This window comes from Harpia harpyja, chromosome 18 (assembly GCF_026419915.1).
Source record: "Harpia harpyja isolate bHarHar1 chromosome 18, bHarHar1 primary haplotype, whole genome shotgun sequence".
Lineage (NCBI taxonomy): Eukaryota > Metazoa > Chordata > Aves > Accipitriformes > Accipitridae > Harpia > Harpia harpyja.
Window position 1 is genome coordinate 5,206,607 of NC_068957.1, and position 27,956 is coordinate 5,234,562.

Here is a 27,956-nt window from a genome sequence, read left to right on the forward strand (position 1 = left end):
CCTAGAAACCTCCTGTTTTGCTAGTACACTGCAAGCAGAGGGCAAGAGCTAATCAGGACTTGTGCTAATTAAGCTGCCTTTTGCTGGGAGAGGATGGGGATGTGGCTGGACGCCAACAGTAATATGGTAAGCGGGATCAGAGGGCTCCACTGGCTCCCAGAGAAAGTCTGCTTTGGTAACCTTGCAGTTACGCCTTCCTTCTTCCCTCTCCCAGGGTTGCTTGTGGACAGACACAGCCCGTGAAGCCCTTTCGGAGCCCCATGCACCTCCACCTCCTCCTGCAGACGTGTGGGCAGGAGCCACCAGGCCTGCCAGGAGGGCAGAGCCGTGGCAGGACGCAGCCGCTGGGCTGGTGCTCCCCTCCGCTCAGCCCCGCAACGTGCTGCAACGGCTGGGGCTGCTATTGCTGGCAGAGCTACAGCCTGGTGTTTTTTGACCTTTTACTCTTCCAGAGATAGAAATGGGATTTGTCTGAGGCTTGGAATAACTTCCTGCGATTGTGCTGGAGAGGGCTAGTCTGGCTCGCTAGATAGCTGTGTCTGTCGGGCTGGCTTAGGAACGGAGAAAGCCTCTGCTCTGTGACTAAGCTGAAGACAGATTTAAAAGATCCCAAAGACACCACATGTGCCTTAGAGAAAAATAAGCTGATAGCACCGTACATTGTCTCCAGTACGACAACCGGGCCTGTGCTGCTTCTGGGTTTCAGCATCAGCCATTACTGGAGAACCACTAACAACCCCTAAAGCAAATGTTGTCTGTATATTGATAGTTATTCCTCAGATGCTAACTTACAAATCCTCTCCAGATCAGTGAGGTATGTGTGTCTGCATGTGTGGGAAAGTAGGTAATGGTCTGAAAATTGATCCTTTGGGACGATGAGAGCAAGTAATAGTTGTGCAAGCTTCCCCCTCCTCCTCCTGCAGCTTTTCCTCTGCCTCCGCAGCCAGTGCAGTCAGTGATGCTGGGCAGATGCTGTGGCTGAGGTGAGGGAGGACTGCTCTGCTTTCCCTGCATCTTTAAGAGTCTTCTGCATCTTTTTCATTACTTTAGCAGCCTTTAAAAGTGACATTGCCAGATCAGATGTTTTCAGGACAACTGTTCGGCTGAAGAGGACGAGAAACCTCATCGCCTTTGCTAGGCTGATGGCTCTGGCACTGGCTGGGGTGGGGGGACACCTGGAAAAAGGCACTGGACCGCTCTCTTGCCAATCATGAAGGAAGCTAATACCTCAGTCTGACAAACCCGTGCATCCCTGGGAATCCGAAAAAGGGCTAGATGCAAACATGGTATTGTAATGGGCTTGACGGCCTTCATCCATGATCCTGTTGCATTAGACAAAAATATTAAAACCAAAAAAGACGGGTTTTGATCCAAGGAGTTTACAATCGCAACTAGCGCACTGGAATTTGTAATGGCACTTACAAGAGCTCCAGTTGCTCCCACGTAAATAAGAGCCAGCCCGTGCAACCAGGACATGCTCCATCTTAAGCCCTAGATAAAGCTTTTACATAACTGTTCGGCACTCAGGCTGTCATTACTGTCCTTCCACACACCAGCTCTGACACACGGTGCTGCTGCTGGTAAAGGCAAGGTAGGACCTAACCTAGATGGTCTCGTCATTCGGCAGATCTGCTGAGAGCTCCCAAAGAATTAAGGAACCGTGTACTTCAAACAAAGGCTTTTCGAAGCAAGCTTTTAGTTGTTTCTTGTATTTTACTCATCACTAGGCAAAATCACTATGTACAAGTCATGTGTCCTAGTGTTTTCCTGTGTGAGTCACCTGCAGAGTGGCTGCTTCTGACTCTTTTCTTCAAATTTGGAGTAGGAATGATCTTGGCCTTTTACTGATATTCCTTTGAACAAGTGAACATATATCCCCTGGTGGGCAGGATCCTTGGCTGACAAAGGTAATTTTGTACTCTTCTGGCCAACAAACTCCAAGCATTGCCAGCTGGGTATCCCTGGCACTGGGGAATACTCAGGCCATATCCAGGCCAGCCCGGCTATAAGCCCCGTCGGCTCTCTGCAGGTATTTGCTGCTGCTGTCAGCCCTCCCTGCTTGGCACTGCTTGGACAGGACTGGGACAACAGCTCTCCCCACCTCTGCAGCTGGTCGTTGTATTTGTGCTGTTTCTGAGTGTGTTTCATAGCAGGTAAGAAATAAAAGATTTGGCTTTTCCTGCCCAGCAAAAGCAGAGCTGTCCCAAAGCCAAGTCACATTTCTGTTGCAAATAAGCACTAACACACAAGTTCAACATACTTAACACTTCTGTGCATGGACATCATTCAGAGGTTTTCAGCTTCAAGGGAATTCAGGTGTGTTATTGATATGTAGCAGCATATGTGATTTATAATATAACTGTATAATGTGGTAAGAAGGGTAATATCACGCCTTTGAGCTTCAGTGCACAGCAGTTCTCTTAAATAGCAGAAGGAAGTTGTACCGGACTGTGCAGTTTATCAGTTTGCACTAAAGTTCTGACTCTTACGTGTATTTCACTTACTGCTTTCTAAATAGGTAGTGTCAAAGAAACTGGAATTTTGTATTTGAATGTTTTTACAAAAAAAAAAAAAAAGAACTGCAATCAAAACCTAGTGAAAAATTCAACACAGAAAAAACCACCTATCTTATTGGTAGGTAATTTCACATAATTAATTAATTTAAAATCCTTTTTAAAAGTTCGTAAATGCTTTTGTGCATTTTTACTGAATTCCAATTCCATTCAAATGCAGCTTGCTTCAAATCACATAAAATAATCCCTGCTGGGGGAAAGCAAGCTTTCCACAACGGTACCTCTTTAATATTAAAATTATAACATGAAGAAGATGAGGAATTGTACATTTAGCTACACAAATGCCTAGATACTTATGGACAGATATAGAGTATCCCTGTTAGCAAAAATAAGTGCCCCACTCATTCTAAAAACTCCATTCAGTGGTAAATCATTACACCACAACTAATGAAAGCGTATTTCAAGAAAAGAAATGAAAAAGTACCTGTGGAAAAAAAATGAGATTAAGAAATTATAATTTAATTCAAAGATTTCTACCTTCTCATTTAAATTATTACAAAAATCAGTGATATCGCTGCTCCACGCGAATTAGTGCAGTATATAGGAAAACTTCTTCAAGGTGACTGGACTAGTCTGGGGAAGTATCATGAGGGGAGCCACTGAAATTAAAAATAAAATTACTAGTAATCCCAGACTGAAAAAAATGTGTAGCCTGTGATCAATGGTGTTGCATGCGATGCTCTTTTTCCACCCTCAATCACATATGTCAAAAATGCAGTGACGGAACATCACAGCATGGGACATCTACTCACCCACAGTTTAAAAGGTATCCGAGGGCTGAGTAATTAGTCTTTCTCACCACACCTTAATTCCAACAATTCAACCCAATAATTTTGCTTGCTGTACAGTAAAAAGCCACCATCCATCTTCACAAGGACCATGAGAATAATGCACGTTAACAGATTCTTTTGAGCTTCTCATACGCGTAGGTTTCCCCCCCTGCTCTCACTGTTAGCAGACTCTGAGCTGGTGACTACAGTCATAATTCAGACACATCCAGAATTTTATTTAAGAACAAATATGCAAATATGCCTGATACCACTTTATCATTAAAAAGACCAGGTCATGGTATATATGTAATAGTTTGCACTGGTAAGCAAGTGTAAAGTAGGCCAGCAATGAGGGCGTCTATCTAGGCATAACATAATTGTTATGTGTGTAGGTGTGAGAGCAGTCTTACCATACCAAAACCAACAACAAATCCCCAAAATAAACAACACCAAAAAAGATGCAAAACACTGCAGCTCAGGTCCCTGTAGACTTAGGCTGTTTCTCTACTATACCAGAAAAACAAAGCCCCAGAAGAGAGAGCCTGTTACTCAGACTTGCTTCAGACCTCAGCTCTTTCTCTGCACAGTTGCACGCCGCATCCCGCCGCATCCCAGGGTTTGTTTATTTTTCCATCTAGAGCTCTTGGGTCTCTGACACAAGGCCAGGCAGGCACGCTGCACTGCGACACAAACCCAGATAGGCATCCCACACCATGGCACTGTGCGGTCCTTCTGCATCGCGATGCTCTCTCATAGTAACAGACAAATTTCATGTCAGCAAAAATGTTAGATTATCCTGAATTCCCATGTGCATTCTCATGAAGTTCCTGGAATTCTTTGCAAAAACTGGTCTGCGGGTTGGCTACAGAGCTGAGAGCCCCCTGCCCCATTCCTGAAGATACGCATCTTCTAATACTTCAACAATTACTTGCTTTTGTTGTTTGACCTAGTTCCAGGCTTGCCCACAGAGCAGGAAGCTGTGCCGCTGTAATGCCACAGCCCCTGGTACTGTATCTCCGCAGTGACAACGAAACTCAACACGATCTGCTCGGTCTACAGAGCAATGATCGTGTCAGGAGCTGTAAGCAGAAGCGTGAAGTTAACAGTCACTGGTTTTTCTAACTGAATCCCACAAAAAGTGATGTGAGATAAGGGCTGTTTGAGCACAGAGCAAACAAACAAACACCCTGGAGCACTTTGATCCTGAAACTTCAGCATGGTTAGCACAATTAGGAAGGACGCTATCTCTCAAGTCCAAAAGGATAAGGGCAGTCAGTATCTAATCTCCGAAATTCAACCTGACAGAAACTCTTCTGTCGCAGGCTGTTTCCTGAGGGTACCAAAAAAAGCCAACTCATTTGCCCTCCAAGTTTAGATCCCAGTTCCAGAAGGTACTTAAGCACATGCTTCACAGCAAGCTCAGGAATAGTCTTTGACCTCATTTAAACTAAAATACTTTAAGGAATTGAGCCCACATTTTTTTGGGCTACAGTCCAAGTTTTCCCTGCCATTTTCACTGCCCAAAGTCTCAGCAGTGCCTGGCAAGATGAAGTGAGAATCTTGACTCCGACTAAGTGATGTGCTCCTATTTAACCACCTTCTCACTTCAAAGACAGTGAAGGTTTTCTTTCTGAAAAATGCAATTTCACAGTATGTATTTGAAACACACACATTGTGTATAGTACGAAATTGAGAGGACGCTTCCTCTTCTAATGCAAAAGCTATGCACCACAGAGAGGCGAGTTAACATGAATGCACACATGAACGTGTGCATGAGAGGTACGTGGAAACCTTCTTGGGTGTTGAACATTGGATGCCCACTAATTTTGACTTGCAAGTGGGCCATGCAAAACCAGCAGGCACGATTAACCTCTCCCTGTCCAGGAGCTGCCTGGGAAGAAGTCTCCCTGGGATTCAGCAGTGAGAGCAAGGCAGGGTTTGCTTCTGCAAGTCTTGCAATTATCCCGTAAGTATTTCTTTGGAAGTGGTTGAGTCACCATCCTTGGAGGTATTTAAAAGATGTGTAGATGTGGCGCTTAGGGACGTGGTTTAGTGGTGGACTTGGCAGTGTTAGGTTAACGGTTGGACTCGATGATCTTAAAGGTCTTTTCCAACCTAAATGATTCTATGATTCTTTGTTCTATGATACTGGGATCTTGGGGTATGGGAGCTCAGACTGTATAAATAGAAGAGCTGTTTGTGCTCTGAATAAAGAAGTTTAAATTTGACCTGCAATGAGTGTGTAAGGCTGCACAGAGGAAGGGCTTTCTCCACTGCTGTATTCAGAGCAATCTCTCCTTTGTCTCAAAGGCCACTGTGGCTATGACTCACACACAGCCATCAGACTATTAACACTTTTATTCCAACTAGTTATTTCTGGCTTTCGGCAGTCAAAATACCTAAATGCCCAGAGTGCTTCCAGTGTAACTATAGAAATTACAACAACAAACAACAGCAGCTCGACCCATGGGTCAGCTGAAGCCAAACTCTGAATCACACACTTATTTTTTACCTATAGTTATGAAAAGGAATTTAAAAGTCTGGACAACAAGGCAGTACATTTCTCAGCTACCTAGAAGATGCTCAGCCAGACAAGCTCAGTGTAGATGCTGTTAGATGCTCACCCCTTCCACGGGAGATGCTAGCTGAGGGGTGGGTTCTGCACAGCTCCCTTGAATAGCAGGCAAACCCCAACCAGAATGTCATCAGACACGCTTTGTAAATCTATTTGAAGCTAATGGACTGTATGAATGTTGTGAACTGATCTTTCTTTTTCTGTGTGTTCATAATCCGTATGTTTCAGAGAGCTCTTTATAGGGATTCTCACTATTATTTTCTTAAGTTACAAGAAAGATTTTGTTCAAGCTCTAGACCTTCTTTACGCTTTCAGTCTTCCTATGCCTGCAGCAGTGGTCAGTTCACTCTCAGCTGTGTCAGTAACTAGAAACTTCCAAGTTGGAAGGGGTAGGCTCTTCTAGAAGAAGCCAGAATGCAGTCAAATTAATTACCTTGTGTCTCAAAAATTTTACATTTTATTTTTAACCAAAATACATTTGCTTATGCAAGACTGCATTGTGTTGCTGCTTCAGCACAATGGGTTTCTTCAACTTTTCTGCCTCTCTAAAAAAAGTCAAAATTTACCATATATTTTGATTTTTTACGGTATTATAAATAAAAGCAGCTCAGTAACCAAACATTTTCCAAGTACGTAAACCAAAGGCTTGAAGTACAATGTGAGAAACCATACTAATCACAAATGAAGAACAAAGCGGTTTGAACTTTAGAATGCTTAACTCGTAATTCTATGTATGTCTGACCCAATCTCTGGAGACCTTTAAAAGTACAAAGAATGCCTAACAACTCTGAATATAGAGAATAATATATATTTTAAACAAAGAGAACAGTCATTGATCCTTCAGTTGTGTTTCTGTTTTATTTATTCTCTATAAAAATAATTTTGCTAAACTAGAGGGCCATGAAGTATGTATCATCAGCAAATAAAATAGATGAGAATACAGTGGAGCAAGACCTTTATGATTCACTAATAAACCATGAGAGAAACACACCAGTCTGGAAGCATCAAACCTTCCAGCAGAGCAAGGACCAAAAAAAATGTCTAACAGGAGCAGCAAATCTAACTTGGTGAGAGCTCACAATTTGCTAAAGCCATGTGCCTCATCTTAACTGAAAACGATCTAAGCTAAATTAAATCCAAAAGCTAAAAGTTGACAAAAATAAACTAATACACTAAAGAGGAAAAGGAAAAATATAGTGAAGTTATTGTTTGCTTCTGGCTTTCATTAAAACATACCAATGCAAAGTGCTGTCTACAGACTTGAAGCCAGAGTTGCACAGAGGAGAGAAATTCTGTCCTGCGAAGGCTGAGATAATTCTCACACATGGTACACCAAAAGGGTGGCCCTGAATGAGAAGAGAGGTTTTCTTTTAAGGTGTTGCCCTTGTTGTCTGGGTGTTGCACACAGCAACAGTGCAGAGAACAGCGCGTAGAAAGGACGACTGTAAAACCACGGATGTTGTCAGGGGCATTCGGGGATGGGCACTGTGTTTGGAACCTTTACAGCTTTCTACTGCGGATTAACTGACATTTTGAATAACAAATATTTTGTGTTCTGTAGGGAAAGACAAGGTTCGTCTTCTGCCATTCCCCAGGTCTTTGCTGATTTCCAGAGGAGGGATACTGCAGGAGTTCCCTTCAAGGAGAAAACCAAACTAGTAAAATCCCTTCTTCTGGTCCCTCCTACCCCAACAACACAGAATATTTTTGAGTAAAAATGGAGCCACAGTCACAGGCATTAGCAGATACAAAAGAGTCATCTGAAAGCAGTGGTTGTACACAGAAAGCAGTAACTGCTTTCCTTTTTTAGACTTCATGGCTTATTTGTTTAAACCACAAAGATACATTTGCATGCTACCCATTTCTGGTCAGATACGAAAAAATAAAGTAGAAATAAATGCAGAGCAAGTAACACCTCCTGCTAACTTTCAAGGTTAATTTTAACTCATGAAACACTTCAGCAAAGGTCCATCACTTGAATGTACATTTTTAAAGAGGTGAAGAATATGATCAAAAATGCCTTTTCCAAAAAGGTGGAAAGAAACAACAGAACCCCAACTATTATCTTTTCTTATTTTAAACTTCATCCCACACTTGACACAAATTTAGATCTGAATGCGGAATTACTCCTACTCTTCTCCTTCACTTATGACTCTTTCTTACCATGTTTTTCAGAGAAGCAGTTTGTAAATGTGACTCGTTAGGATGCAGTGTAAAAAGTAACATGTATGGCACAGTCAGTAACCCAACCGGGTTGTGTGTTGCTGATGCAGTTACTAAAATGTTAGATCTAACTGCTACATTCAAATGAAGCCAACTGGAAGGTAAAATACCCCCTGGTCAGGACAAAGATTTGTGTTACAAAAGCACAGGGTGCTAAATCAGTCAGAAGTAATCGGATTCTAAAATATAAGTTTATGGACCTTTTTCAGCCAAAGAGTAAGTGTGGCTGTAGCATAGATGCAAGCCGTTCAGAGGACATTGCCATGGTGTCAATGTTTTTAGGAGGCTTTTAGAAGACAGGCTGAGAGAGATGGTAAAAGACAAGAACACACGTGAACTTGTGAGAAAGTTTAATGATTGATCTAATCCTTCTGCAGATAAAAAAGCCTTTCCTAAGTAGAAAATATTTTTTTTTAGTAGTTTACAAAGCCCAGGAAGAATCATATGGTGATGCTGTCTTGATGTTTGTGTTAGAAAGTCGTTGCAAAATACCAGGGAGCTGTTTCCCAGGGGTATGCCAAGGGAAGTGTCTCTACTGCTCCCCAAGACTTTGATTTAGAGGGAAGACCATAGAGGGAGAAAACAGTATCACACTGGAAGATGATGAATGGCATCCTGGCCTTAGTGAAACAAGGGGAAAAATTCTTTTTCTATTTCAGCAGGTTACAAGAATAAACAGACACATAAAAAAACCATCCGTGCTGTGCATGATAAAGATAAGTGATGCAACATAATGTCTCAAACTATGCAAGTATGCTGAAAACTAGTCTTTCCAGAGAGCTGATGGATTGACTGTAAGATGTGGAGGAAAACTGAAAAAGCTTCCAAAGAAGGCAAGGCAGATTTTTACAACACAACTCCTTGCCCAGCAAACTGTATTTTGTTGGGGAAATTTTAAGGATTGCGACAGACAGAAAAGCCTTGGCCGCTTTCTGGTTTTGCACTGAACACTGCCTGAAATTTGCGGTTTCTGATGGTCTTGGTCTATACCAGGTACAACTCAAAGAATTTTGCTCTGACTTTGATCCTTTCTGTGGCACTGCCATAGCTATTTTTGTGTGTAATCAGAGCAGAAGTTGAAGCAGAGCAGACAGATGAAGACTTGAGGTGAAACACGAAGCATTACTATTGCCAGCCTGCAGCTCCGAAAGTTGCAATATTTGCTCAGCTGGGTTCCAGGAGATTTTAAAGAAAAAGCAACCTTACTGATTTTTACGGCATTCCAATATTCTTCTTGTTTTAGATGAAACAGTCCTAGTGCCATTATTTAATGTTCATATCAGCAAAAGACTGGGTGCTGCCAATTTTCATTCACCCCATCAGCATGGGTTCTCAGCCTATCTTTGGTATACCAATTAACTTTTTATTGTGGGATTAAACCAACATCAAAGAGCTGACATAGGAAACTAAATGGATTAAGGTGCTTAAATAACTTATACAATCTTACAAATCTTACAATCTAGCCTGGGAGTAATGGGATATTTGTACTTGTGTTACTTAAAAGAGCACCTCTAAAGCAATAATGCAGCAAACTGATGATGCCACACTCTTCTGCATATTTCTGCCCTGCTTTGCAAAAATAAGAATTTGGATTATTTTTTCACTTCTGAAAAAAGAGCTTGAAATGTGTCTTCCAATAATTTATTCATGCAGTGTAATCAAGCACAGAATCTGACCAGCTTAGCAGAGGCATGATTTCCAGCTCTGTGGTTTTTACCTCTGAGAGTATTTACTATTTGCTTGCCAGTAATTACCACAACCATCTCCTGCTTTGAATTCTACTACAGAAAAAGATTTCCAGTTTGTTTCTTTAAAATTGAAAGAGATTTCAATTTAAAACTCAGGTGAATGGAGAACTTCCATGAATCAGGGGATAAAACCATTTGCCAGTTTTTAATTCTTGCTTGTTCACCAAGTTAGGCGTTATTGGCTTCTGTCTGAAATGCCCTGGCCAACAATTCTTTTCTGTCCATGAAGTATTTTTTGTTGTTGTTGTTTAATACACCCTGTGCCCAAAGGGACAAATGCTTGGAAGTGTTTACATTTTTCACTCGTTTCTTGGAAATCATGACCCATAGATAAAAAGAATACTTCTGCAACAATAATTTGGCACTTACAGAGCTTCTGGTCTTACTGATTGTTTGAACTCATTTTTTTAAACCCATCACATATGTTCATACTTTATTCTGTAACTTTCTTATTACTTAACAGAAGTTGAGAATTACAGTGCTTACTAATATTGCACTGCTACTGTCATGGAGTTACAATATACATAATTTACACAATGATTTATTGAAAAAAAAATGAAGACAGTTTTAAACCTGCCTAGGAATTTGGGGATATTTGGGTACTTATCTTTCAATAAATCCAGTAGAAGACTATCCTTCTGGTATTTTACATATGCCATTGGACATCTTTATCCATCTCTCTGAATGCTAATTTTGCTCCTGTAACCTGAGTCTCCTCTCCATTATTTTTATTTCAATTCTTACTAAAATCAAGCAGAATAATCCAACTGTTGAAAAAGAGCTGGATTAGGATTTTGCATTTGTTTAATCCAAGACTCCTTCTCCATGGCTGATTCTGTGTTCATTCCTATCTGACAGCTAAAAGGGCAACTCAAGATTTTCTTGAGTGCAAAATCAGGCGCAAAATCAGACCCATAACATACAACTGAATTTGAAGATGAATGAAGCACTAAAATAATCCCATGCCCCTTCCCCATACCATTTCTTGCATCTAATGCGAAATTTTCGTATTTTTGCAGAGCCAGAGCTACAGTACTCTTTGTTTTATTGTTTTTTCAGGATGTTTTCACCTTCATTCTTTTGCTGTAAAGAATCAATGTCTTTGGAAATAGTCTGTTGCTATACATACTTTCTAATCCACATTTAAATCAAAACCCATGACATATACCTATGATTAATTTCACTTCACAAATTGCTTCAGCTCTCTGTTAGAAACACTGTTTTGTCATGGCATTATGTGATAGATGTCACATGCTCTGTCTTAGAAACATCTTCTGAGAGAAGCAGCTCTGCTCTTCTAGAGCTCCAGGACCACAGCCCTACTTACAGGCAAAATGACCCTGCTTCACAATCCATTTTGCAACATGTGATGAAAGAAGCTGCAGTTCAAGGGAGAGAAACAGCAATGTGAGATCTTTCTGTTTGCCATTTCCTAAGCCCGTGGCTACTTGGCTTTTCTGAGGGCTAGCATGGGTCACAGCCACCCAAGGAGGCCAGGGAAGCACTCGTATGGATGCTGAGGGTTAGCCATGAAAACCACCAGAAGGAAGAATGCAGGAGAAGTGGGGCTGGCTGGATATAGTCAAAAGCAGCAAAACCAAAGGCCTCTAAAGAGACCTTCGAGTTTTGGGGTGGGGGGGTGGGGGGTGCGTGTGTGTGTATGTGTGTCTGTGTGTGTGTACACACACCACAAAGCTGCTGCCTCTGACCTGCTCCAGAGTTTCATGGGTTAGACACAGCTGAGCACAGATCCGTGACTCATTCGGTGTCTGTGCCTCGTCTTTGCGCAGGGAAAAAGTAGCAGCAGTGCATTTGCAGGCAGGGGAATATGTAACTGGAAGGCACGTTCCCCAACTGCAGCCGGGCACCGTTTCCACAGAGGTTTACTATCAGTGCCTTTCGATACCTAAGAATCTTCTCCACAGTGCTCTGCTTCTGGTTTGGTCCTTGATTAATTAATGGCTTGACACTGTGAAACTAAGAATTTTCCCGACAGCATCATATTCAGGAAAGAGCAATTATAAGCTAAGGATTGAAACCACTAAATGCACTACACATACACAGTTGGACTCTTTCTTATTCCACTGAACTACATTAGTAATTAATGACATTTTCACCAAAAAGCTGAGCAAATCCAGGAATAATAGTAAGCCAAATATATAACATAGTCAGACATGGGTTTCAAAAGAACAGGGGTCAAAGCTGCCAAGGCCTCCTGTGGTTAGATAACTATCTGGATAGCTCAGCTCTTCTTTCCACCCAGCTGACATGTCCCCAGCCTTATCACAGTTATACCCCTGCCCTTAGGAGCTCAGCATTAGAAGAGCTCCCTTCTGACATAACAGGGTTTTGGTTAGAAGTTCATCAAGTCAACATTTATTTTTAATAACTGGATTACCAACAGGTGTTGAATGTGTCCCCCCCTCCCCGTTCCCTGTTGCTGACTCCCTGCCCTTGGGCTCTGGTATTTGCTGACTAACGAGAGCGCCTGTAGCCCATTCCCAGAACAGACCCCGTCCGCAGCTCAGCATTTTTACCAGGAAGAGAAGAGGCAACACCCTGCAACAGCAGAGTGATAACTGGCCGTTTCAGCCAAAGTTTTTCAAGTAAGTTGCTACGCTACAATTTTAAGTGCTACAGGCAGAAAGGGTATCTGCAATGGCAAAGCCCTTGTCAGAAGTGGTCAGTGCTTCCTACAAGATCTTCCTACAAAAGGTTAAGGTTTTTTCCAGCACTCAGGCATTTCTCTTTGCTGGTCTGGAGGCTCCTCCTGTGTCTTTACCAGAAATACATCAGGCCTGTTGCCACCATTCCTATATGAGGACAGTCCCTGGACAAGTCAGGTGGCTGTGGACTAGGTCTGTGAGCAGCGTTAGCACCGTGGTGCTGACTGACACCATCCCCAAGGAGGAATGGTGGCAAACAAGATTTTTTTTATCCTCTTTATGCTTCTTCCTGGCAAAAGTCAACTTACCAAAACACATAAAAATAATTTTAGTTTCCTTGGACGTGACTTCCTCACTTAGCCATTTCACTGAATATAGGTAGCATGCAATTTTCCAGATGGCCACTAATGTTCAAGCATGGAAAAAACATAGTTTGATTATTGCATTCTGACTACTCTATTGCACAAGTATGTTATGAAAGAAAAAGTTATGTAAAAATCATCGTGGATTTCACTACTTCCTATGTAACTGTTTTACTGTAAACATGTATGATACCCCAAAAATTCATTTATGTAGAAAAAAATGTGAGCCAGCATAACATAGTTTTTAACATCCTTCTGCTTCTTTACAATAAGACAGATGATGATGTTTAATTTTTCCTTTACTAACATAAAACCTTCCACTTTGACTCACAGTCCTTATGCTGAGAGACACTTCAGAGAATTTTATTTTACGAACAGTGAATATAGACCTGGGGTTTTTTTGTTGTTTGGCTGTGGTACATACAGGATTTAATTATGGAAGATCAGAACATTCTCCTTGCTAAACACACTTTAAAGGTCCAGTAGTGAAATATACTCAACCATGTATCCTAGTCCACTACCTGGTCCAAACAACTTCATTGGGGGCTCACAGAATTAGTGTTGTCCCAATGACTGGCCAACCCACGATGGAAATGACAGTCTACCCACGCACAAGCTCAGTCCGTTTGATAGTCTTAGTGCCGGCTCCATAGGACCATAACAAAAATAGGGGGGGATTAAAGAATCTCTTTGCTTGCCATTCAAGTAAATATACCAAGGGCAAAGGAGACACAAAACCTGAACTATGCTCTTAAGACTGCAAGATGATAAAAGGAATCTGACAGGACGGCGTGTGGGAAAGCAGGGATTACCACTGCTTTTGTCATTGCTGCTTGAATTTAAGGGCTTGTCTGCAGTTTTACTAGCATAGCTGAGATGCCATGTATCTGCTGGCGTACATATGCCATGGGAACACTCTGATACTGGAAAAAAGAACATTGTTCCCAGTTTAGTTTATATTGCTTCAGAAGCGATTTAAGATAAAAGAAAAAGATGTCACTCATCTCAAGAACATCTGAGAAGATGTTTATCAGCATAATTATAGTGATTTGAATTCATGCATCATTATACACCTATGTAATTTTCCTGTAGATTGCATTGGAAATGGAGCTTCTCGAAACAACTTAGTGGTAGTCATTTCATCAATGTTACATGTAAACTGGTTAGTGAGACAGATTTTTGCTGTATCACAAGACAGGGATTATTGGAATTTCCCATATGAATATATAGCTCTGGATTAACAGAGCTTTGTTAGAAAACCACTGGAAAAAACAAAGGTCCTAACACCGTTATGCTGAGCAGCAGTGCAATGTGACTGTGAGGTGGCAATGGCTACTCTAAGCTATTTGTGGTAAAGATGCTTTTTCCAGGATCTAGCTATAAGTTCATAGGTGATTTGCAAATGGAGCCCAAAAGTCTCACAAACAGTAAGCAGCAAAACAGATCCCCTGGAGAAAGTCAGATGCAAACTGGTCAGTTCTTAAAAAGAATGGATTTTTAGAGATTTTCTGAAATTTTCCCCTACAATTCCCGGAGAGCTGCAGTTATTAGGGAACGTGGAAGTCACATAGGACACACATGAAATCTCTCTGGCCTCTGGACTTCACTGCTGGAGGAACTGGAATTGTAGGAAATAAACCCAAAACATCCCAGTGAGACTGTTCTATGGCCTGAAGTGGGAGGTTTTCCACCCCAAGAGACATGCCAGCTCAGCCTGAGAGCTGCTGCCTAAGGCGGGAGGAGAAGTTAGCGATGCAACGTCGGTGTTAGTGTGACTGGCAAGGACCTACTCTTCTGGGGATGGTTCTTGCTCTGTTTGGAGAGGGAAGGCAAAGCACAAGGGGAGAAATTGCTGTAATGCAGAACAGCAATATGAAACACTGTTGTGGAAAGCTCGGTGTGCGAGCCAACAAAGCGCCCTGATGGGGAACGAAGGGCCCAGTCGGGGTCAGCAACACGGCATCTGATGTTACCCCATACCATGCACAGGGCAGAGCTATGTTTTTGCGTGGAGCCTCGCCATTACTCTCATGTTCTCACACATACCGTGGTGCATAGCAACTCATCTGCTGGGCCATCTGCTGAGCTGCCTGCGTACTCGAATTAGGACTGCGACTCTTCATTCCTACGTGCAGCCTTTCAAACTTTACACCCTCCCATTTGAAAACTTTCTCCTCCTGCTTGATCCATTACATCACCCATCCTCACCAGCTGGGACTGACTGCGATGATAGTAGGTGTTTAGCAGCCTTCACACTGTCTCTCACCCTTCAGATTAATAACCTCACCTAGGGGAGAAACATCATATGCACTTGCCTCACACTCTGTGTTGCCCCATCAAACAGGATCATCATTTCAAAGATGGTATGGGAATTCCCCAGCCAGCGGCCAGCAGCCAGCATCTGCTTTTGTATTATGTATTTCTAGGTCCTCAGCATGCTGCTGGCTCTGAGTCATGCAAATCTTACGCCAGGCAAAGCAAAAATGGCTGCACCATGCATAGATTTTATCTCTCAAATAGAAAGTGAGATTTTTCAGTGACAGTTTACTCTTTTTAAGAAGTTACCAATTTCTCTGCAACTCTGCTTTTATTTTTCATCATAATTCTAGCTGACTATAATCTCTTTGAGTGGAAAGTTTTGTGTGAAAGATGTTACACAAAATAAAGTGAAATTGTGCATTTTAACATATTCTTATCCATTCATTGTCTTCAGTTTCCAATTACAAGCTGGTAAATGCTGCAGTTCCCATACCACCTCTCCCAGTTACACTGGAGGTACCAGGAGCTCTGATAACGGCAGAGCTGGGGGTTTCCACCGGGAGGCAAAATCCTCCTATCTGCTTTTCTCTCCCCATTCCCTTGTTGCTGAGGTCCACGGCTCTGTGCTTGATCAGCATCCAGCCAATTGATACAAAAGCTAAAGAGAAAAGCCTGAAGCTCAACTCTGATATTCAAGTTCAGTGTTTAATGAAGATATCACCAGTCATAAGGTAGTGTTGTTAGTAGTAGGGAATATGTAGAGGAAACAGCTCAGATTATTTAAATGTTCCCCATAAATATGGTCATAATGGGTTTGAGACTGCATTTTTTTTGGCTTCTGGTTTCTCCTTAAGCTGCTATATTGCTAGTGAACATGACTTGCCATTTCTATTTCAGGATATTTTTTACTGATGAGTCTAAGTACTTTATATCTGAAATCTTTTCAGAGAGGGCAAAGAGGTATTCCAAGCAGATTTGTGCAAACTGATAAATGGATATGAAAGTTTCAGATCTAACCTTCCAGCTTGACCGCACACCTGCCCAATTTCAGCAGCTTATTAGAGCCAATGTTTACTTGGCCTTTCTGTCCATTATGGGTACATTTTATTTTGGAAGGGAAAAGTTTCCTGCTTGGTGGTATAGACTCGGTTGTGCTACATCACCATACTTACTTGCTGCTGTTGCTGTATAGGGTCATGTGCCTTTTCTTTTCAGTCCCAGCAAGGAACCATGAAGATCCTGCCCTAAACTGACACCAGGAACTAGATCTGGAGTGATTCTGCATGACCATGTTTCCACTCAGAGCAGGCACCTTGACCGCAGCAACCCTAGGTGCAAGTCAGAAGTGACCAGCTGCCCTGAAACAAAATGGTCCTAGGCCTTATGACCATTAATCACACAAGTTCTTACATCTGAGTGCTTTCCTCTGCTCCTTATCTTTTATTCCTACGCATAGACGGCACATAAAACAGTTGCTTTCTTAAAAAAACCCCAATCTCTGAACTAAAATCTATAATGATATGCTCATATAGAGATCCCAGTTCCTTTTCCAAATCCAGTAAACCCGAGGAAAGAGTCAAACTGAAACCTGCCTGTGGGTGCACAGTAAGTTCTCAGCACATGAGAGTTAGGGCCGCTGCTGCTCAAATCTTCACATAGCTCAGGTTGCTAAACTACATGCAAATCTTTTGCTTGGAAATGTTCCTGAGACATATTACTGGGGTGCATCTCTATGACTACCCCTCTCCATCGCTGTATTCTGGAAAGGACTGCACAGCTACCACTTCGCACAAGCTTGCTCTGGCTCTTCACCTCCCAAACTTGTGTCACCCGTTCTTGAATGGCAAGTTTCACTGAAGCATCTCTGAACCCTCGACAAGGTAAGTGCCACGGTGAGGGGAGTCCTTAGGGATTTAAAGCAGCAGTGTGAAGATATACTTAATCTTTACCTAGCTAACTATAGCTTATCTGAAACCTGGCCGTGTCTGCCATCTTCTGCCTCAACATAATTTCATTCAGTTTTAACAATCAAGCTGTTCGCCCCAACAAAGAGTACAGCCAAATGTCATTGCAGCCCACTTGGAATACTCTAATGGGTAAACAGCTTTAGTTTACCAGCCAGCAAACAAAGTTTACTTATAAAGTTCAGAAGATCACTTCAAGCACAAAGGACCTGGAAATATAATGAAAGACAAATAGGTCCTTTAGGAGGATAACATAACAGAACTGCAGAGGGTATAATTTATCCTCCTTTCCATTTAGCAATGCTGCTGCTGATGGTTAAAACTGGGCAATTTGCTGAACATGGGCAACAAAGCCCTGGAAAGGACAGGTTGTAGGTTGCAATTCTCCCAGCTGGAGATTTCTGTGTAGAAAATGCCTGGTAAAATCTTATTCACTCTGAAGACAGATAAATCATAATAATTGGTCTTTAGGGTCTGAGATAAATGCAGTCTCTGGCAAGGGTAAAGGATTTGACGGAGCCCAAACGAGGGTTTGAACTCCACAGGGGACAAGAAAGCCTCTAACACCCTCTCCTTCAGTCTGAGGCTGACTACTGGTTGAGCTAGAAAAAAGAAATGTCTCCGATTGCACCAGCAGCAAACTCCTAATGTAAGTAATAAACAGCCCTGATGGAGATGGATCCTAAACTACTCATTCATTTTCTGACACAGAACCTCAGACATTCTGCAGACATGTCTCAAGGTCTAAGGCACTAGGGGCTGGCTTGTGGCTGAAAATTAGGAAAGTTTCTTATTAAACCAGCTATTCACATCCATTGTGTTAGGAAATACTCCTAGCCATTCAAATTCCAGCCCTCCGTTCAAGGAGTGTTAACAAATAACAAGAAAATTTTAAAATCCCTGCAACTTAGGAACAAGAATAACTGTACTTAGCATCACTTGCTCTTGTTGTACCCTCTAATTTAATCCCGCTCTGTAAGCTTTATGGTAAACGTGGGATTTTCTGGAATGCCTCAGATCCAAAGATCTCTTGGGTAGGGAGCACATTTACATTGTTTCTTTGTAGGAAAGTAAACAGATTTGTGGAACTACAAAAATACCACAAAGAAATCTCTAATGGGATTGCGTGCACTGAACTGGTTTAGGTTATGGCTGTGGGCTTCTTCCCTAATTCACAAAGAAATTAGATGCCTCACATTGTGTCACATTAATAATTTGTTTATAAGTAAACATATATATTTAAAGAGAAGATCTCCCAGATTAATTACAAATCTGCTAAATTAACTCACGGATAGGCGAGCTTGGTCTGCGTCTCTGTGTCCCACCTCCTGCTAGCGGGAAGGTCTGACAGCTCACAGCTGCTCTGCTGCGGGCCGGGGCTGCCGATGCTCACCCAGGAGCAGCGGGGCCAGGGGCACGGCAGGACCGGAGCACCGGCGTGCTGCGCACACCCGCAACGGTGCCCGCAACGGGCTGCGACGGGGCCGAGGAGCTTTGTGGCTGGCGGAACACAGCCCAGAGCATCCAGCATCTGCAGTAACTTTTTGGGAATAAAGTCAGAGCCCGCCGTCTGCAAGTAACAAGGCTGCAGCGCTCGTTCCTAGGATAAGGGTTGCTTCTGCTCTGACTGACACAGATGGAGGGAGGACCGGGCTCTAGTTTTCACATTAGTGGCTTGCAGTTCCCAACATTTACTGAATCAGCCGCTGGAGCTTAAACGAGAGCTCGTTGTACTGAGGTCCGTATATGAGGAGCGTGTGCAGGCAGCAGAGGAGGGATAAAAATGACCCTGCTGTACAAACGAGGCACTCAAGCACGTTCACAAGCCAGGTTTACAAAGATGTTTAGGCAGCTGAAGGTGCGAGCAGGTATGTAGGGTTACTTGCACAAGAGCCTAAGCACGGTTTTGTATATCTGGTCCTTGGTAACCTGCCAGACTATCCCAAAAAGGACAATGGACTCAAATTCACTGTTTATGGCTTCACAAGAGCACATTTTCTCAAAGCTTGTTCCCCCTGTCAGATTTTGCCTTCTGAGCACACCTTTGCAGAGTGAATTTTCAACAGTTCCCCATGCCCTTTGATACCTCAAAGCGGCTATTCAATTCACAAGCGTGTGAGGTGCCACAGTTTTACCAGTTTCCCTTGCAAAATTGATCTTGCAAAAACACAAAGCCAAAACACTTAACAGAACTCCAGAGATGTCAATTTTTAGAACTCTCACATGTCCAGAAATTCTGTTGTAATTTCCTTCTAAGTAGTCTGGGGTTAATGAGACTGAAGAGAATGATAGGAAGGAAAGAAATAATTATATATTCTCTTTTTTCTCAACATGTCCCAAATGTCACCTCTGACCTGGCTTTCTATTTCTGGCATGGACTAAACTCCCTCTATTTATTTAGCAGCCTACACACCATTACAGTAACATAGCAACAGTACTTTCAGTTGTGAATTTGAAAGAAAGAAAGAACATATTTTTCATAAGAAAACTGTTAAAGCATTGCAGTCTAGTAACACTTCAATAAATGCTTCTATTTTTCCCTTTACAAGCCAGTATTATTAGGTTTCCAGCCTGCAAACCCAGTGCAGAGGGATGCACAAGGGGAACCAAAGCAGTGTCACCACCACAAAGCCTGTTCTTCCTATGCCAACCAGACTGTCCCCTAACCTTTTTGTTTGTTTGTCTTAATGATGTTTCAGCTTGAATATTTCTCAGGCTCAGCACAGACGAAAGCGGGAGTTTGGGGAGGACACTGAAATAATGATGGGATTTATCTGGTGGTTTTCCCTCACTTTTCAAAAACAGTTCGCCATTATTTTATAATCCATAGCTCAAGGGTGATATGACGCTCAGAGTTATCTGTCAAAAAGGAACATTTTAAAAAGCATGAAGTGAAGTTGGAGTAACAGTCCCATTTTCGGCTGACAGTCCAAATCCCACTGTTATACAGAGAAAGTTAGCCAGTGAAGACCTGTAAAAACAGCCCTGGAGTCAGAGGAGTACCCAGTGAAAACATTTTGCAAACCCTATTTCAGTGGGAGCAAAGCGCCTAAGTATCTCAAAAAACCAATTCCTGAGCTACTTAAGTGCTTCTTATTTTTAAACCTAAGGCCTCAGTGAGAACTCAATAATTTTCTTAGGATGGGTTCAAAATGCTGGACTTCTTATTAAAAATAAAACTTCTTCAGCTTGCAAAGCTTCCACTATAAATATTAGTAAACAATACAGATGTAGTAGCTGGAATAGCAGTGAGCACTTCATGAAGCAGTGTATGACTTCTCGTGAAACCGTTTCTTCATTGCTACGGTAAACTCAGCCGGCATCTCTTCAGATGCTTTTTCTCATCTCCTAGCGATTTGATCAGCACACAGTCACCTCTGAATGCCGGTGGCTTTTCTGTGGAATCAGCAACAGATCTTGGAAACGCAGCTTTATAGCAGGCATAGACAATCAGCTTTCCCAGCGTTTATAAACTCAATACTTCTGTAAACTTAGTGGCTTTACTGCACAGTTCGTAAAGTCTGCAAGAAAAACATAGTTCCCGCTTGTTCCGAACTATTGGCTTCTCCTTGGCACGACCAGTTCATGTCAGCTTGAAAAAATGGCTTCACAACTGTAAAATCCTTGAACTTCTACAAACAGTTTGCAAGTCTGGTATGTAAAAACAGATTGTTCACAAACTATGCACTCTGCTGAGATTACAACAGTTGCAAATTTAGAAAGGGTCCCGTTATGGCCATTATTCTGTCCGACAGAAATATGAATACATAACCCACGGCCCCCGAGACTTGGGAGTCACAAGATGAATAATATTTGTCACTAACAGGGAAAAGCATTGTCAAAAACAAGTCAGAAACTTTCAGATTACAATCTAAATTCCATTTAAATTAACACCTTAATTTAAGTAATTTTAAATTCATACTAATAATGACATTTTACTGCCTTTCTGTAAAATGCTCTATGGGAAAGGATATTGAATAACTGAAATGCACTGTTCAAGGCTTTTGTGGAAAGCTACAAAGCAGTTTTGACTGCAGGGGTCAGGTGGGGTTTGTGGCATCAGAAGGGAAGGGAGTAACAAAATCTCTAAGAACAGTTGTCTCATTCTAACAATTACAAAGCTACAAATGAGTTAGCCTCAGAAAGGGAGTATTTTTCTGCCATGAAGACTAGACGTCAGTTTTGGTTTATTTTTAACAAATACCAAGTTGCAGCAGATTTTAAAAGAGAGTTTTGCATGGCTATATGTTTGTTGTTTGTTTGGGTTTTTTTTTTTCCTGATGCAACACAAACTGAAACAAGTCAAGGATATTATTGTAAAGCAGAAAAAAAAGTTGAAGTATTGCATTTTATTCAAGAATTAAATGAGAAAGAGGAAAATCTATTTTATCTGGCTGGATGTAATGTTTTGACATGCAAATTTCATTTCAAAGATGGCATTTTTTCCTTGTCTTATCACATTGCTAATTCATTTCCAACTCAAATGAAAAGGACAAGAAAGCAAATAAAATGACTGTTTCTCTGCTGACTAACATTACAGGAGTAAACTTGTCCCTTTCCCTAAAAACCTATGATATTGGCATAATACACAATCATAGCATTTTAATGCATTATTTAATGTGTTTATCCATATTACAGTTTTCATGCTACAACAAAGAGTTCACCAAAGTACTACTTGTAATGCTTTTTCCTCTAAGACATGTTTGATTGCATCACTAGTTTAATTACCACTCAAGTTAACATTTCCTTCTCTATTTCAAACTAGCATGTTTTTTTTAAGTCTCTATTTTTGAATGCAAACTCCTGATAACTTGCGGGTTTCTGTTTTGAATAGAAACCAATAGCTGGACATTCCTGTGCACTGAAAACATGTAGTCAAAGATTAAACTGGGGCTTCAGGACTATTATGGCTCCACCCAAATAAATAGACCAAGGGAAATTATTCTGCTTAACATTCTGATACACAGGTTGCCAAGAACAGCAGTGTTTTTTAGAAATTATTTTATTCTTAGAAGTCAGCCTATCTCATTAAACATTGCATTTAAACTATCAAAACATGGTTAAAATGGAAGAAAATGGTCTAGAATAAACATCGCACCTAACCTACCAAAACAAGGTTAAGTGGTGGAAAATGGTCTGATTTGCACTTAGCTAATTACAAATGTTTAACTCCAGTGATGGAAACTCTTCCCTAAAATAAATTTTCTGCTGTTATTTTACCAGTGAGATCAATTTGTTCAGGATTTCACAGAGAAGGGAACATGTAGTCTGCAGCACGGGAGCTTCTGTATGAAAGTCTTCATTTTCTCAAAACTGAGTTCTTCCTTAATATACAAACCAGATAGACTATACACTGGATTTTAAAATGAAGTAACAGCAGGAAAAACATAGGTACAAAACTTGCAACTAGAACCAGCTAAAAGGCTCTGTCAACTTTCTCCATCACACAGGACTCCTATTCCCACCCAGCCTATAAACTAGAGCTACAAAACCTGCACAAATTGGTTAAATAAACTCAGCTATTTCAATGAGAGTTCGGGATGTTCATTCCAGCAGGGTATGAAAGGTGTCTGTAACTCTCTATTCAGAGGGGACAGAGCTGAAGAGGTGAGGCTTTGTAGGAAGCATTTGGAAATAAAAAGGCTTATGAACAAAAATTAAGGTCGGATTTCTCTTTGATAGTTATTTTTCGGAAACTTCCCCCAAATCCCAAACCAGCAGAAGTACCTGACCTCATGCAGCACTTGGGGATTTCTTTTAGGCGAGGGTGGCAATGTCCTCTGCTGACAGCAGCCCAATGCTAGATCAGAGAGCAGATGCTCTGCATCCCACCCACCCTTAGCAGTGCTGTGGGACTCTTGTTCCTATTACTTGAGCAAACTCTTCCATAATTCTACTTTACTTTTTCTTCTTAGTGGCCAGTAACTTCCCGTTTGTTCTCCTGATAAATACCAGAACTTCAGCTAAAAATGGAGAAGTCGTCTAGATTCTCTTATCTTGTAAAACCCTAGCAGCGGTGTGCTGTGGTCGAGTTCTGGCAGATCCCCCCAACAGTCAAGAGACGTCCGTCTCCAGCTACCTGCCCTGCTGTGCCCTTCTGACGGCACTTACTGCCCCTCGAGCAGAGGCAGCAGGAACGGACACTGCTTTACTAGCTTTTCGCATCTGGTACATTAATTTACACCTCTATTTGTCCTCCCAGACCACACACTCCAAGAAGAAGCATGGTAAGAAGTGCAAGGCTAAATATTCTAACACGGGGTCCATTTTGGACTCTTGTTCTCGAGATGCTGACAAGGGATTTTTATTTTCAATAATGTTTGAAGAAACTCAAGTAAAGTGGGAAACTTGCCTTTTTTTGAGCAAGTGGTCTTCCCTCATCAATTTGTATAGTACTGAAGATTAAAAATAGCTCTTCAGCTGGGGTACAGCTGCGCAGCATTGACTTAAATGGAGCTGCACTGACTCACAACAAGCAAGCATCTGTATATAGCCCTTTACTATTGCAAACCACATAACTTAACACTAACAGTAAGTAAATACTGGCGTGGCATTCACCAGAGCTGGCGGGCAGGCTGGCTAACTACCACTGCTGCTCCTCACAGATGTGACAAACTACAGGACAGCGATTTGAGGACAGGTGGAAATTAGCTGCCTGTTAAAAATCCCATCTTCTTCTCATCAGCACATGAACAATGTGTCTTCTCAATGGCACTAGTCTCTTATTTCATTAGACATCCTCTGTGCCTTCTTCCATGTCTTTTTTTCCCCTCATAGTGACTTTTTGCACTGGCTGCAGTAATTCCTTTGTTTTCTAGGCCATGATACCATTCTCCCTCCTCTCTAATAAACAGAAAACAAATATTACCAGTCAGTGAGCAGATACATTTCCATATGAAAAGTATCAAAAAGCCGGCTGTTCAAGGCTGACATTACAGAATTGGGATACGTGAACACCACCACCCCGAGCTTTCCGAATTTTAAATTTTTTTTAAGAAACAGAAACACTTTTTGCCCTTGCAGCTCTGAATGCCTAATCTACATCCCTGGTTGGATGTATTCAGCACTAATATAAGGCACTGCGAAACCCATCAAACCTGAAGCAGATTCTCCCATGACATCTAATTTCCTACAGAGGTTGGTACTCATGATCCACTAATATCAATACCAAAAATCTCCAGCGGGGCCAGGTTTTCCTCCCCTGGGGCTAAGTGTCAAGCTGTGCCTGAAACTTAGCATTTTTGGTCTAGAGCATGATGGACTTCACCTCCACGACCACCACTTCCTAGTTTTTGGTAGCAGCTTCTTCCTCTCTCACCTCCGCCCCATACCCAGCTCCCCCAGAGCTTCGGGGGTTCCCTGGCACCCCTCAGGCCCACACAGCCCCGACTGGTGAGAAAAGCTGGAACCAAGTGGGGAAATGAGAGCAGCACAGCTTTCAGGTCACACTTAGGGGACAAAGAACTGCCACACACACCAAATGCTCTCCCGGGAGACTCCTTGCACAACTGCCTCTTTAGATAGGCTGACGTGGTGGATTCGTGGTTCAAGCATCAGACAGAGGGAAAAGCATTGTACATGCTATTAAACTACTATTAGAGTATTTGCCTGCTGAAGTGAAGCTCCTTGTGCTTTCTAATGAATTCTCTGCATTTAGCATTAAGCTCTCTGTTTTTACAGAAAGTTACACTTGGGTAATTAATCTCATGTTCATTTCCTGCACATGTAAGAGAGCAGCCTTTGTTAGGGAATGATAAGACACTTCTAAGAATAGTGCTGCTAAGAGCATCAGCTTTGTAAGACATTACAGGAAAAATATAGACTCTTAACACCTGCTTTTCGCTTTTCAAAGTTTTGAAAATAACGTTCTGCTTACCTAGAGTCAAATTCTGACTTGTTTATGCGTAGAAAACCTAATTGCTTTCATCAGAAAACAAGCATAAATGAAGGTATACTTTGGTCTTTAGGCTCCAATCTCACAAAGAAGTATTCGTTTAATTTTATAAACACTGTAAATACTCTCAGTGGCTTCAGTGGGACTATGTGCGATTCCCAGTCTCACAACCTGAATTCATCACTTTGGTCTCTTAACTACAGATTCCACTGAAATTAATTGGATTTTCCCAGTGATTGTAATAGGGTGAGGATTAAGAATTTATCTGCGTGTAAAACAAGAGACCCTCAGGCCGGACCTTACAAAGGCCGGATGCTGAACTCAGGAAAATGTAAACTGGGAGACAACCCCCTGAGAGCAACTGAGTCACTCCGGTGTAAGAGAGGTCCCAATGAAGCAGCAGACCAAGCCTGCGTTTGAAGCTCCCTGGAAGCTTCAGCTCAGACCATGGGTTTTGCCAGTTGAGCACAAAGGGCAGTGTAAAGCTTGGGGATTTATGTATGTTGTCGGTTCAGAACCAGAGCCAACACCATTCTCCTGTAAGCGGTTGACACTTGACACCTACCGAAGTCAGTTTAAACAGTCATTGTTTTAAAGCTTGTGTTGTTTTTAAGCAGTCACTGTGGTTCAGCCTGAGCTATCTACCACCCCAGTGCCAAGATGCACAAACTACCATGCCGTTGAAACTATATAAAAAGTGGGAAAAAAATAGCTTACAGTGGGTAAGAGACAATTTCCATTTGGTTTGTAGCGTCCACTGTGTAACCAGTCATATGAGAAAGGACATTAATCTTTGCTGTACTTGCAGCAGATTTCTTTCTGCTCTATTATGGACAAAGGAGTAGTTTATCCTCCTAACCAGAAAACAAAGCCTAATCTGCAGAGATCTGGCTAATCTAGTGGTTGGTGTTTGAAGAATAACATAGACCCAATTTCCCTAGTTTTTGTAATGCAAAATCTGAGCAGAGCAGACTGCAACTAGTCCTGTGAGCTGATCAGAGCCCCTGTTGTGACTATTATCTTGACTGTATAATGGGGGCTTTCAAATCCCAGCTTTATCACATTCTGTTTTCTCTACTTTGCCCTTTTATGAATATTGAGTCATCAAAAATAGCTTCACTGACAGAGTTACTAATGATACCAGCTGGGTGAATCAGTGGCTCTTACATTGTCTAGTGCCTGCTATACAGTGTTATTAGTAACACTCATTACGAAATACAACAAAAATTAGATATCCATATTTTATTTGCAGGTCCCTTGAGACACATCATAGCGGTTACTTTAGAATTGGAAAATGCTAACTGAACAAAGCAAATATTCAGCCATTTCAATGCAATACTGTGATCCAAAAGAAGAAACTCTGGCTTAGAATAAGTTAAAAGTAAATCCTAACATCAGTGGATTATCCTTTCTCCTAGTTTTTAGCGCAAAGAAAAAATACACTACCAAATGATATCTACCACATTCTTCGTGAGACAGTTATTCCTCATATTACTAGAAAAAGCTAACATCAGCAGTCCAGAAAAAAATGCTGATAAACAGAAGTGAATACGACAAATGATGTAAGCTATGTATATGGCTCAGGAGTGTGATAGACACATATGGTGGTATCCTTCCAGTACAGTGCAGTGCTCTGGGGTAAGTTAGGTTAGGAGTGCATGACTCAAACGAGTATTACCGATTCCAAAAGTGTAACAACAGTGACAACATGCCTGATGAAGAACCATCACAAATGAGCATGCAAAATGGCCCACGATGGGCTTACATTTTTAATGCTGTCCCAAGCAATTTTTTAAGGGTCATTTATTTCTACGCGGAGTGCCTTCCTCGCAGCCCTGCAATGATACAGTTTCCTATGTTTGCAACACACACCCTTTTTTTCAGAAAAACAGGCAGGCAGATACAGAACGAAACAAGGGGCCCCCTTTACACATAATGCAGTTGCAGCTCTCCATGCATGCAGCGCTCGCTTCTTCTCACCACCCCCCTTCACCTTTCAGCTATCGGGAACTTTACAGCATGGCATCTTCTAGCACCTCTTTATCACAGACAAAAAGTAAAGCTTGCTGCTAGCAACTGCACCTGGCGTATTAAATTGGTAAATAAGACTGTTGCAGATATTGCCTTTAGCAAGTGTCATAGAAATTACAGAGCATCTTAACAAAGCAGAGCCTCAGAATTTGAAGTATTAGTTTTTTTCAGGAGGTTCTTGCCCTCCCCTGGAAAAGTGACATCTGAAATTCTGTTACAACAATTCTGTTAGTTACGGCAACATTAACTGAAACAGAAATGTGGTTTTAAACCTAAGATATGTTGCATAACAACTGAAGTATTATAATCTTACGAGCCGGGAAAGGTTACTTCCAAAGGGCACAAGAATATCGGTGAAAACCAAAATACTCCATGAGCGCACGGACTTGGAAATCTTTTTGTTTTGGTCCAAGGCGAAGCCGAAACAGGCGAGACATTTCAAAGGAAGAGTGAGACACCGCGCACATGCCGAAATCCGTTTAGCGAGAAAAAATATCAGCAGAGCCTCTGCACTTACGTATCTCTTGAGTTTCTTCTCGGGGGGTGATTTAATGAGCCATCCAGTGCAAACGACGTCCCCTGAGCTCATCTTCCCCCCCGGCGCGGAGCGGCGACGCGGGAGCCAGGGTGCGGGCTGCGTGTGTGCGTGTGTGTGCGTGTGCGTGAGTGTGTGTGTGTATTGTTCCCAGCCAATTTGAAACCAGCAGTAATCAGCTTCCTTCAGCTGTGCTCTGATACTGCTCCAGCCCGAGGAGGAAGTCATGACATTGATCACTGACACGGCCAGCCCTCCCTCCGCCGCAAACACAATGCAACACACCGAGCACGTGATGGGCGGCCGGGGCTCGCCGCCACGCAGCCGGCGGCTGCGACACCCACCGCCGCCGCCGC

General features: G+C 42.0%; 1 protein-coding gene across 4 annotated transcripts in view; it reads right to left on the reverse strand.

The window, feature by feature from the left end:
* Positions 1–27,956, reverse strand: part of GAB3 (GRB2 associated binding protein 3) — a 64,001-nt gene extending 36,045 nt beyond the window's left edge. For 2 of the 4 annotated variants that reach the window (XM_052814128.1, XM_052814127.1), the window contains exon 1: positions 27,583–27,955. In XM_052814128.1, coding sequence (XP_052670088.1) covers positions 27,583–27,828 — 246 coding nt within the window. In that variant the 5' untranslated portion in view covers positions 27,829–27,955. Of the gene's footprint in view, positions 1–1,780; positions 6,130–27,582 lie in introns of those variants that run through there. The other 2 variants (XM_052814129.1, XM_052814130.1) reach the window with 2 other exon arrangements.